This window comes from Neolamprologus multifasciatus, chromosome 22 (assembly GCF_963576455.1).
Source record: "Neolamprologus multifasciatus chromosome 22, fNeoMul1.2, whole genome shotgun sequence".
NCBI classification, from domain to species: Eukaryota; Metazoa; Chordata; class Actinopteri; order Cichliformes; family Cichlidae; genus Neolamprologus; species Neolamprologus multifasciatus.
This window is the reverse complement of record NC_140459.1, coordinates 9,457,130-9,470,220: the sequence shown is the minus strand read 5'-3', so window position 1 is coordinate 9,470,220 and position 13,091 is coordinate 9,457,130. Positions and strand designations below refer to the sequence as shown.

Here is a 13,091-nt window from a genome sequence, read left to right as displayed (position 1 = left end):
AATGAAAAATCATTCATTGTATGTAAGGACATTATAATATTATATTACACTGATTATAATGTGTGATAAAGCAATCCTTTAGATCTTTTGAAACAAAATGTTGACTGTCTTACATTCTCCTTGTTTCTGCTCATGGTAAGTTCTGAGGTTCCTGCAAGATGAGCAAGAATGACAAATCAATTTATGATGGAGCCAACACAGTTCACTAATATTTATTATAAATGCGTTACTTTTTATATATTTAACCATTCCAATTCTAGCTTAGTTTTGTTATATTTTTTATTTTATTTTTTTAAATGTTACCCCTCTCATTAGAGTTGAGTTTGATGTTTCCTCCAGCTATTGGGGCGTCATCATTCTTTGAAAGTACAACATCAGTGTGTTTATTCACTAGATCACTCTGGGGAAAAAACAAAACAGACCAAATACTTTAACTTGTCATTTGGTTTGTCAAGTTGTATTTTATGAAAAGAAGATGACGAGAAAGCGTTTTGAAATTTAGTGAGAGAACAGCCATTGGAACAAAATCACAAGAATAGCATATTTCTAGTCTTACCTGCCAATCCAATTGCTTCGCATTATAAGACACATTTCCCTTTTTCACCAACAAACCTATTATTCTATTACTTTTATCTTGCAGCAGCACATTTTACAAATTTAGAATGATTTATTGTTCAAACATGCTTGTGTGAAAACATAAGATCATCTTTGCTGTGCTAACCAATGATCCACTATATTGTCCTTTTCAAGAACAGTTTCCAGTGTCATTTATCTACATGACAAAAAGTTTTTGATGTCATTGCAAAAAATAATAATTTTTAATGTATTGCAGTTCAAGTTTTATGAGAAGGAACGAGACACCTTCACGTCCATTGGTCTCATTTTTTACAGACCCCATAGAAGCTTGTCCATAAAGTGTTGGTTAAAAACAGATTGAGCATTGTGAATATGTGGTTGAGTTCGTCATTCATGCCACATTGGTGCCGAAATCCAGGAGGCGGCATGGCAGAACAACAACTGGGCCAGGCAGAGGGAGGCGATGGCAGTGGTATCTCGCCAACAGTTAGCAGGTGTCCGGTCTGCTCCGGTCTCCTGGGTGAGGCCAGCCAAGACCCAGCCTACCTCCGTACCAATACCCACTCCTCAGGTGGAAGTGGCTAGTGCCCGGCAGGTGCCTGCACCTGTTTCTGTTCCCCAGAGGAGGGCAGATGAGCAACCTCTACTTCCACCATTTGCTCAATCACCTGCTCAACCTGAGCTGGAGGTCAGCATGCGGAAAGGACCTGCTTAGCCCAACCTGGAAGTCAAGGAATGGGAGGGACCTAGCCCTAGCTAGAGATTGGGGTGCTGGAGGGAACAACGCCTGGCAAGCTGCATGTGAGCCATGGCTGACGTCCATGTCTTCTGCGCCGCCACTGCTTGCCACACAGGTGGCCTCCGGTCCAGTGCTACCACCACTGCTGGATATGCAGTCTGCCCCTGGACCCGCTTTGTCACTGCCGCCGGTGGATACGCGGTCGGCCCCCTGATCCTACTCATCCCTACCGCTGGTCCATGGGCTGGGATGTCAATGGTCATAGCCAATTACCTCTCCTGCTCACAGGGGTAGGGGGTATGGATGGGAAATGTGGTGGGGCATGGTTCATGGCGTGTCTGCGAGGGAGGCTGACACACCTGAGCTTGATCATCTCATTACGCCTCCCCTGTATTAAACGTTTCAAGACTTGAGGTCGTTGTTGTTGTTGTTGTTGTGTGTGGTTGTGACTGAAAAGCTGCAAACGAGTTTGTAAGAAATGATAACCAAAATAAAGTGTGTAAAGTGTGAATATGTGGCCGGGTCTGTCATTCATGCCACAAGCATTTTAAAGCAGCAAAAATTATTTTTTAAAAATGCCATATAATGCAAGCTTTTCACGGTGTTGGCATTTAAGTAGAAAATGGAGTTTGAATACTTCCTCAATCCAAAAGTCAGCAGTGACTTAATTTTTTGAACACATAAAGCAATTAAATTTAAAATAACCCAGCGAATTTATTTTAAATATTTTATGTCATGTAGGTGTTAAACTGTTACGTCCCCTGGCTAGTCTAGGGGGTTTGAAGGGACTAACATAAAGGTAAATAGGGATGTAACATAAACCAAGAGGCCATATATTCAACCTGTGAATAAGTTTAAGCTAGCAACAAGGACAGTTCCATTTAAATAATAATTGTATTGAAGTTAAAAGTTTTACAAAATAGTTAAGAAAAAATGTTATGGCAAAGATCTTACCTTTTGCTCTTTTTTAGCAGTGCTCTGTTTTGGGTCATCTCCTACAGGATATTTAACAGCAAACAGATTACAAGATTAAACAAAAGACATATTGTTAGCAAAACTTTACTAGTCTACACACGTCTGTTGCTGCCACGGACATCGCATGACCTTATGTCATTGTCATGAGACACTCACAAACAAGTGTCTCATGACACATGACTACTAAAACAACTAAACAAAGTACTTATCACATTGTTTTGGAGCTGTTGAAACAGTGTGACAACAGTATATCTGTTAATGTAAAAGTGAAGTTTCATTAACATATTACCTTGCTTTTTGTAAGTGGATGGTTCTAGAGATTTGGCTGATTCTTCTTCTTCTACTGTTGTGCTGTCATTACTCTGTAAGCGTTGAACATCACTGCCTTCATCAAGTGGATCCCTCTGCTAGAACATACTTTTGTTTATCAAGTGAGAATACAAATGTGAAATCAAATAAAAGGAAGAAAATTCAGGAAACAATTATTCATGTAGTTTAAAACATACACTTGACTGACTCAAGCTGTGACTGCAACAAACTTAATGTAAACTGCATTGTAATCTGCATTTCTGATGGTACAGAAGATAGTCTAGATATAATCTGAATCAGTCTGCATTAATGAAAAATATTGTTAATGAACAATAATTGCCAATAACTTGGAGAAAGGGTGTTATCTTTATTTTGTTTCATTGGTAACTTGATTTTTAACTCCGGTCTCCCGGGTGAGGCCGGCCAAGACCCAGCCTACCTCCGTACCAATACCCACTCCTCAGGTGGAAGCGGCTAGTGCCCGGCAGGTGCCTGCACCTGTTCCTGTTCCCCAGAGGAGGGCAGATGAGCAACCTCTACTTCCACCATCTGCTCAATCACCTGCTCAACCTGAGCTGGAGGTCAGCATGCGGAAAGGACCTGCTTAGCCCAACCTGGAAGTCAAGGAACGGGAGGGACCTAGCCCTAGCTAGAGATTGGGGCGCTGGAGGGAACAACGCCTGGCAAGCTGTATGTGAGCCATGGCTGATGTCCATGTCTTCTGCGCCGCCACTGCTTGCCACACAGGTGGCCTCCGGTCCAGTGCTACCACCACTGCTGGATATGCAGTCTGCCCCTGGACCCGCTTTGTCACTGCCGCCGGTGGATACGCGGTCGGCCCCCTGATCCTACTCATCCCTACCGCTGGTCCATGGGCTGGGATGTCAATGGTTATAGCCAATTACCTCTCCTGCTCACAGGGGTAGGGGGTATGGATGGGAAATGTGGTGGGGCATGGTTCATGGCGTGTCTGCGAGGGAGGCTGACACACCTGAGCTTGATCATCTCATTACGCCTCCCCTGTATTAAACGTTTCAAGACTTGAGGTCGTTGTTGTTGTTGTTGTTGTTGTTGTTGTGACTGAAAAGCTGCAAACGAGTTTGTAAGAAATGATAACCTAAATAAAGTGTGTAAAGTGTGAATATGTGGTCGGGTCTGTCATTCATGCCACAAGCATTTTAAAGCAGCAAAAATTATTTTTTAAAAATGCCATATAATGCAAGCTTTTCACGGTGTTGGCATTTAAGTAGAAAATGGAGTTTGAATACTTCCTCAATCCAAAAGTCAGCAGTGACTTAATTTTTTGAACACATGAAGCAATTAAATTTAAAATAACCCAGCGAATTTATTTTAAATATTTTATGTCATGTAGGTGTTAAACTGTTACGTCCCCTGGCTAGTCTAGGGGGTTTGAAGGGACTAACATAAAGGTAAATAGGGATGTAACATAAACCAAGAGGCCATATATTCAACCTGTGAATAAGTTTAAGCTAGCAACAAGGACAGTTCCATTTAAATAATAATTGTATTGAAGTTGAAAGTTTTACAAAATAGTTAAGAAAAAATGTTATGGCAAAAATCTTACCTTTTGCTCTTTTTTAGCAGTGCTCTGTTTTGGGTCATCTCCTACAGGATATTTAACAGCAAACAGATTACAAGATTAAACAAAAGACATATTGTTAGCAAAACTTTACTAGTCTACACACGTCTGTTGCTGCCACGGACATCGCATGTCCTTATGTCATTGTCATGAGACACTCACAAACAAGTGTCTCATGACACATGACTACTAAAACAACTAAACAAAGTACTTATCACATTGTTTTGGAGCTGTTGAAACAGTGTGACAACAGTATATCTGTTAATGTAAAAGTGAAGTTTCATTAACATATTACCTTGCTTTTTGTAAGTGGATGGTTCTAGAGATTTGACTGATTCTTCTTCTTCTACTGTTGTGCTGTCATTACTCTGTAAGCGTTGAACATCACTGCCTTCATCAAGTGGATCCCTCTGCTAGAACATACTTTTGTTTATCAAGTGAGAATACAAATGTGAAATCAAATAAAAGGAAGAAAATTCAGGAAACAATTATTCATGTAGTTTAAAACATACACTTGACTGACTCAAGCTGTGACTGCAACAAACTTAATGTAAACTGCATTGTAATCTGCATTTCTGATGGTACAGAAGATAGTCTAGATATAATCTGAATCAGACTGCATTAATGAAAAATATTGTTAATGAACAATAATTGCCAATAACTTGGAGAAAGGGTGTTATCTTTATTTTGTTTCATTGGTAACTTGATTTTTAACTCCGTTCTCCCGGGTGAGGCCAGCCAAGACCCAGCCTACCTCCGTACCAATACCCACTCCTCAGGTGGTAGCGGCTAGTGCCCGGCAGGTGCCTGCACCTGTTCCTGTTCCCCAGAAGAGGGCAGATGAGCAACCTCTACTTCCACCATCTGCTCAATCACCTGCTCAACCTGAGCTGGAGGTCAGCATGCGGAAAGGACCTGCTTAGCCCAACCTGGAAGTCAAGGAATGGGAGGGACCTAGCCCTACCTAGAGATTGGGGCGCTGGAGGGAACAACGCCTGGCAAGCTGCATGTGAGCCATGGCTGACGTCCATGTCTTCTGCGCCGCCACTGCTTGCCACACAGGTGGCCTCCGGTCCAGTGCTACCACCACTGCTGGATATGCAGTCTGCCCCTGGACCCGCTTTGTCACTGCCGCCGGTGGATACGCGGTCGGCCCCCTGATCCTACTCATCCCTACCGCTGGTCCATGGGCTGGGATGTCAATGGTCATAGCCAATTACCTCTCCTGCTCACAGGGGTAGGGGGTATGGATGGGAAATGTGGTGGGGCATGGTTCATGGCGTGTCTGCGAGGGAGGCTGACACACCTGAGCTTGATCATCTCATTACGCCTCCCCTGTATTAAACGTTTCAAGACTTGAGGTCGTTGTTGTTGTTGTTGTTGTTGTGTGTGGTTGTGACTGAAAAGCTGCAAACGAGTTTGTAAGAAATGATAACCAAAATAAAGTGTGTAAAGTGTGAATATGTGGTCGGGTCTGTCATTCATGCCACAAGCATTTTAAAGCAGCAAAAATTATTTTTTTAAAATGCCATATAATGCAAGCTTTTCACAGTGTTGCCATTTAAGTAGAAAATGGAGTTTGAATACTTCCTCAATCCAAAAGTCAGCAGTGACTTAATTTTTTGAACACATAAAGCAATTAAATTTAAAATAACCCAGCAAATTTATTTTAAATATTTTATGTCATGTAGGTGTTAAACTGTTACGTCCCCTGGCTAGTCTAGGGGGTTTGAAGGGACTAACATAAAGGTAAATAGGGATGTAACATAAACCAAGAGGCCATATATTCAACCTGTGAATAAGTTTAAGCTAGCAACAAGGACAGTTCCATTTAAATAATAATTGTATTGAAGTTGAAAGTTTTGCAAAATAGTTAAGAAAAAATGTTATGGCAAAGATCTTACCTTTTGCTCTTTTTTAGCAGTGCTCTGTTTTGGGTCATCTCCTACAGGATATTTAACAGCAAACAGATTACAAGATTAAACAAAAGACATATTGTTAGCAAAACTTTACTAGTCTACACACGTCTGTTGCTGCCACGGACATCGCATGTCCTTATGTCATTGTCATGAGACACTCACAAACAAGTGTCTCATGACACATGACTACTAAAACAACTAAACAAAGTACTTATCACATTGTTTTGGAGCTGTTGAAACAGTGTGACAACAGTATATCTGTTAATGTAAAAGTGAAGTTTCATTAACATATTACCTTGCTTTTTGTAAGTGGATGGTTCTAGAGATTTAGCTGATTCTTCTTCTTCTACTGTTGTGCTGTCATTACTCTGTAAGCGTTGAACATCACTGCCTTCATCAAGTGGATCCCTCTGCTAGAACATACTTTTGTTTATCAAGTGAGAATACAAATGTGAAATCAAATAAAAGGAAGAAAATTCAGGAAACAATTATTCATGTAGTTTAAAACATACACTTGACTGACTCAAGCTGTGACTGCAACAAACTTAATGTAAACTGCATTGTAATCTGCGTTTCTGATGGTACAGAAGATAGTCTAGATATAATCTGAATCAGTCTGCATTAATGAAAAATATTGTTAATGAACAATAATTGCCAATAACTTGGCAAAAGTGTGTTATCTTTATTTTGTTTCATTGGTAACTTGATTTTTAACTCCGGTCTCCTGGGTGAGGCCAGCCAAGACCCAGCCTACCTCCGTACCAATACCCACTCCTCAGGTGGTAGCGGCTAGTGCCCGGCAGGTGCCTGCACCTGTTTCTGTTCCCCAGAGGAGGGCAGATGAGCAACCTCTACTTCCACCATCTGCTCAATCACCTGCTCAACCTGAGCTGGAGGTCAGCATGCGGAAAGGACCTGCTTAGCCCAACCTGGAAGTCAAGGAATGGGAGGGACCTAGCCCTAGCTAGAGATTGGGGCGCTGGAGGGAACAACGCCTGGCAAGCTGCATGTGAGCCTTGGCTGACGTCCATGTCTTCTGCGCCGCCACTGCTTGCCACACAGGTGGCCTGCGGTCCAGTGCTACCACCACTGCTGGATATGCAGTCTGCCCCTGGACCCGCTTTGTCACTGCCGCCGGTGGATACGCGGTCGGCCCCCTGATCCTACTCATCCCTACCGCTGGTCCATGGGCTGGGATGTCAATGGTCATAGCCAATTACCTCTCCTGCTCACAGGGGTAGGGGGTATGGATGGGAAATGTGGTGGGGCATGGTTCATGGCGTGTCTGCGAGGGAGGCTGACACACCTGAGCTTGATCATCTCATTACGCCTCCCCTGTATTAAACGTTTCAAGACTTGAGGTCGTTGTTGTTGTTGTTGTTGTGTGTGGTTGTGACTGAAAAGCTGCAAACGAGTTTGTAAGAAATGATAACCAAAATAAAGTGTGTAAAGTGTGAATATGTGGCCGGGTCTGTCATTCATGCCACAAGCATTTTAAAGCAGCAAAAATTATTTTTTTAAAATGCCATATAATGCAAGCTTTTCACGGTGTTGGCATTTAAGTAGAAAATGGAGTTTGAATACTTCCTCAATCCAAAAGTCAGCAGTGACTTAATTTTTTGAACACATAAAGCAATTAAATTTAAAATAACCCAGCAAATTTATTTTAAATATTTTATGTCATGTAGGTGTTAAACTGTTACGTCCCCTGGCTAGTCTAGGGGGTTTGAAGGGACTAACATAAAGGTAAATAGGGATGTAACATAAACCAAGAGGCCATATATTCAACCTGTGAATAAGTTTAAGCTAGCAACAAGGACAGTTCCATTTAAATAATAATTGTATTGAAGTTAAAAGTTTTACAAAATAGTTAAGAAAAAATGTTATGGCAAAGATCTTACCTTTTGCTCTTTTTTAGCAGTGCTCTGTTTTGGGTCATCTCCTACAGGATATTTAACAGCAAACAGATTACAAGATTAAACAAAAGACATATTGTTAGCAAAACTTTACTAGTCTACACACGTCTGTTGCTGCCACGGACATCGCATGTCCTTATGTCATTGTCATGAGACACTCACAAACAAGTGTCTCATGACACATGACTACTAAAACAACTAAACAAAGTACTTATCACATTGTTTTGGAGCTGTTGAAACAGTGTGACAACAGTATATCTGTTAATGTAAAAGTGAAGTTTCATTAACATATTACCTTGCTTTTTGTAAGTGGATGGTTCTAGAGATTTGGCTGATTCTTCTTCTTCTACTGTTGTGCTGTCATTACTCTGTAAGCGTTGAACATCACTGCCTTCATCAAGTGGATCCCTCTGCTAGAACATACTTTTGTTTATCAAGTGAGAATACAAATGTGAAATCAAATAAAAGGAAGAAAATTCAGGAAACAATTATTCATGTAGTTTAAAACATACACTTGACTGACTCAAGCTGTGACTGCAACAAACTTAATGTAAACTGCATTGTAATCTGCATTTCTGATGGTACAGAAGATAGTCTAGATATAATCTGAATCAGTCTGCATTAATGAAAAATATTGTTAATGAACAATAATTGCCAATAACTTGGCAAAAGTGTGCTATCTTTATTTTGTTTCATTGGTAACTTGATTTTTAAACCCACACTCTCCCTTTTTTACTACCTAAGGATTTATGGTGTTCTCTAAGCTCAAGTATTCATCTGCTCATCATTTCTGACCTGGGAAAATCTTCTAACATCTTTATTTAATACAATCCTGGTGCTTTTATATACACATGATTTTGTGTTGTTTTTTTTATTATGTAGATGTTTGGAGATCAGTAAATTGGACAAAAAAATCATGCATAAAATATACAACCGTTACTTTCACAGTACAATAATTTCACCCGTTTTTTCTTTTTTGCTTCATAAAGACAGTAAGTTGTTAAAAGGCCTTCCTAAAGAGTACAGTTTCATGAATTTATAGATTTGTGATAAAACAGATACATTTCTTTTGTTACCGTAGCACCATGCCAATTAGCAGCTAGGGTGGGGAGAAGGTCACTGAATATTGTCATCCATCATATTCCTTACCACCTTCTCACCATTTACTGGACCTGACTTTCTTTAACAGACTGATTTGACTCAGCTGTCACAAGGACAGATATGGGGAAATGGATTGTCATTGGTGGACTTAAAGGAGTAGTTTGTCTTTTTTTTTTTTTTCTTAGTTATGTAGAGATTTACTCAATATATTAATTGAAAAAGATTTCATGTTTAGCTGAGTGGGATGAGCAGTTGACTATATGGCATAAGGCTGGACAGCAATAGGCCCAGATTTGTGTCTGAACCTCAGCTCTTTACTGCATGTCTTCCTCTTTGTCTCTTTCCCCACTTTCCTGTCTTGCTACACTGTTTCTTTACATTAAAGGCTGAAAAGGCAAAAAACAAAAACAAAAAACTATTTCATGTTTACCTCTGTTTCAGCTGTACTCTCCTGTGGCTCATCTCCTGCAGGGACATGTAACAAAAACACATATAACAGCTATATTCAGATATAGGAACATACAGAAAATAAATGCTTTGTTAAGTGGTATTTAAAGCTTTATATATATAGAGTCATGGCCAAAAGCTTTAAGAATGACACAAATATTCATTTTCACAAAGTTTGCTGATTCAGTGTTTTTAGATCTTTTTTTTTAGTTGTTCCTGTGATGCAAAGACTCAGTATTTGCAATGTTGGTCCTTCGTTTTTTAAGACCTCTGCAATTCGCCCTGGCATACTGTCAGTCAGCTTCTGGGTCAAATCCTGACTGATGACAACCCATTCTTTCATAATCAATGCTTGGAGTTTGTCGCAATGAGTGGGTTTTTGTTTGTCCACCCGCCTCTTGAGGACTAACCACAAGTTATCATATGGATTAAGGACTGGGGAGTTTCCTGGCCATGGACCTAAAATTTCAATGTTTTGCTCCCCGAGATATTTAGTTATCCACAAAAGTTGAGTCTGTTCAACTTGTCGTAGTGTTTTCAGTGGGAGAAACATTTCGTCATTCATCCAAGTGACTTCTTCAGTCTCAGTTGACTGCAGGTTTCCCCAATCTTATAAACAGTTAGTTATTACTTTGGCCTTATGGCACGGTGCTCCATCATGCTGGAAAAAGCCTTGTTCTTCACCAAACTGTTCTTGGATGGTTGGAAGAAGTTGCTGTCAGAGGATGTTTTGGTACCATTCTTTATTCATGGCAGTGCTTTTTGGCAAAATTGTGAGTGAGCCCACTCCCTTGGATGAGAAGTAGTCCACTCGCTGTACTATAATATCATATTCTTTGCTGCCCTTCTTGACACCAGGCCATCCTCCAAAATTCTTCTTCTCACTGTGTGTGCAAATGCATTCACACTTGCCAGCTGCCATTCCTGAGCAAGTTCTGCACTGTGGCACCTTGATCCCACAGCTGAATCATCTTTCGAAGACTTCTTGCCCTTGTTGAATCTGGAAGCCTTCTTCACAACAATTAAACCTCTTTCCTTTAAGTCTTGATGATGGTTGATTTAGCTTCCAATCTTATTAGCAACAACATGCTTGCCTGTGAAGCCCTTTTCATGTAACACAATGATGGCTGTATGTGTTTTCTTGCAGGTAACGATGGTTAACAGGAAGAACAATGATTTCAAGCATCACCCCCATTTTAATTATTCAATCTGCTATTCTAACTCAATCAGCATAAAGAAATGATCTCCGGACTTCTGCTTGTCAACATTCGCACCTGTGTTAATGAGAAGATTATTGAAATGATCTCAGCAGGTCCTTTTAAGGCAGTCCTGATTGCAATTGAAATGTTTTGTTTTGAGAAGTTAATTTTCATGGCAAAGAAGGACTTTGTGGAGTATATGCAAATTGAGATTATAAAAAACTGAAACAACAAACTTTCAAACCAATATTTGTGTCATTATCAAAACTTTTCTCAAAATGACTGTATGCTAATTATACAAAAAGGCCTTTTTCAGGGAACATAAGATGGGTCAACAATTTAAAGTTGTTCTGCAGCATTGGAGGCTGATCTAGTCTTGAAAGCTGGTGCTACTAATTCCTATAGGTGTTCCAACTTTTTTGGATTACTTACAACTCCCTCTGTCTGCATAAAATCAGTGTTGGAACACGCTGTGGTATCATACTGTCATGAGGATTAGTTGAACAGTATTGTACTGCAGAAAGTTGTGTGTTGCTACAAAAATGGTGAGAAAAAAGGCAATTAACAATGGAAGAGAGACAGACCATCATAACGCTTAAAGAAATTGAGGTCTTTCCTACAGAGAAATGGCAAAGAAAGTCAAGGTGTCAGTGAGTACAGTTTCATTCACCATCAAAAGGCACTCAGAAATTGAGGGAAACTCTAACAGCAAGAGCTCTGGCACACCCAAAGCCACGACTGAATCAAAGGACAAGTTTCTGAGAGTAAACAGCTTGCATGATAGGCAGCTCACAGGACAACAGCTTCAAGCACAGTTTAATATTGGGCATAGTAAGCAAGTCTCAGTTTCAACTGTGCAAAGAAGACTTTGAGCTGCAGGTTTGACAGGACAAGTTGCAACAACAAAGCCACTGCTAAGACGTCAGGATAAAACAAAGAAGTTTGCCTGGGGGGCCATGAAACACCATCATTGAACTACTGAAGACTGCAATAAGGTATTATGGATATTATTTCAAAACTTGAAATTTTCGGTTCATCACGCAGGATCTTTGTACACTCTTGACTACGCGACAGGATGGTTCCACAGTGTGTGGCATCAACTATCAAACATACAAGAGAAGGTGTGATCGTCTGGGGCTGCTTTGTTGGATCCAGGGTTGGTGACTTGTACAGAGTGAAAGGCACTCTGAACCAAAACGCCTACCACAGCATTCTGCAGAGCCTCCAGTATGCGCCTAGTTGGTCAGGTTTTCATCCTTGTTTGTGAGTGTCTCATGACAATGACATAAGGACATGCGATGTCCGTGGCAGCAACAGACGTGTGTAGATAAACAATGGATGGAGTGTGCGAGAGAGTACGGCCATGTAGCATTTAAAGCGTGGAAATACTTACATTACTTTAAGTTTTATTACGTAAAAAGTGACAAAAACATTAGCGCCCACTGTATACTTAGCATGAGAAGAAAACTTCTTTCTCCAGCAAAAAATTAAACTTAAAATCTGAGCAAGCATCTAGCATGCCTGCCACAGGAATGTGAAATTCACAGAGAAACCCCCGGATCCCCCCACTGACAGGACCGCTGAGGCACCGGGCAGACCTAAACCGGCCCTTCTTTTGCTAAAGAGGTGAAAATAGATTTCAGAGTGACAGGAGTTATTTCTGCTGAATCTTTGATTTTATTTATTTTCTGCTGTGTTTTACTTGCATCTATTTGAAAGAGTGAGTGTACACACACAAAAATATTTTATTTTATATGTTGAAATATGCAGAAAATAGGTTTAAATGTTAAACAAATTTCTTCAAGTCAAAGCCTGTTGCATACAATTTAATTTTTGCTGAATGCAATGTGCATAAAGTTAAAAGATTAAAACTAATAAAACAAGTTTTAAAAAGACACTTTTCCATTTGATTCAATTTTATACGATGGATTATGCAAAAAAATAGAATTGGGCTGAAAGGTCTATTGCTTTATTACCTATTCAGGTGATGTATTGTGTTTTTAAACAGCTATTAAGTAATAAAGGCACTAATTACTTTTGAAAATAAGTAACCAGTAACGTAATGGGACTAATGGGAAGTAATGGGAAGTAATCATTAATTAGTAACTAATTACTTTTTTCAAGTAACTTGACCAACACTGGCAGTGAGCTGTCTGAAGTGAGAATCTGTGGAATTGTTTGGTTCTCTAGAAAACCCTGATTTGAGGAGACTGGGACCGTCACAATTGTTGTTGTTTTATGTTGCAATATTATTAAGTTAATATTAAGTGATAGTTCGATGAAGCCTTGTAAATGTGTCGAGTCTTTCCC

At 40.1% G+C, this 13,091-nt stretch overlaps 1 protein-coding gene and 1 long non-coding RNA gene across 3 annotated transcripts in view; both read right to left on the bottom strand.

The window, feature by feature from the left end:
* LOC146492914 (uncharacterized) overlaps positions 1-13,091 on the bottom strand; it is a 236,268-nt gene that overhangs the window by 56,975 nt on the left and 166,202 nt on the right. The gene's annotated exons all lie outside the window — the stretch shown is intronic.
* Positions 1-13,091, bottom strand: part of LOC146492915 (interferon-induced very large GTPase 1-like) — a 171,159-nt gene that overhangs the window by 5,738 nt on the left and 152,330 nt on the right. Inside the window, exons 6-16 of one of the 2 annotated variants that reach the window (XM_085147528.1) lie at positions 9,566-9,600; positions 8,330-8,444; positions 8,020-8,060; positions 6,414-6,528; positions 6,104-6,144; positions 4,495-4,609; positions 4,185-4,225; positions 2,580-2,694; positions 2,270-2,310; positions 304-400; positions 114-151 (exon numbers count right to left, since the gene is read on the bottom strand). The exons of the other annotated variant lie outside the window; for it this stretch is intronic. Coding sequence (XP_085003654.1) covers positions 114-151; positions 304-400; positions 2,270-2,310; positions 2,580-2,694; positions 4,185-4,225; positions 4,495-4,609; positions 6,104-6,144; positions 6,414-6,528; positions 8,020-8,060; positions 8,330-8,444; positions 9,566-9,600 — 794 coding nt within the window. The remainder of the gene's footprint in view (positions 1-113; positions 152-303; positions 401-2,269; positions 2,311-2,579; positions 2,695-4,184; positions 4,226-4,494; positions 4,610-6,103; positions 6,145-6,413; positions 6,529-8,019; positions 8,061-8,329; positions 8,445-9,565; positions 9,601-13,091) is intronic. 2 annotated transcript variants of the gene reach the window in all.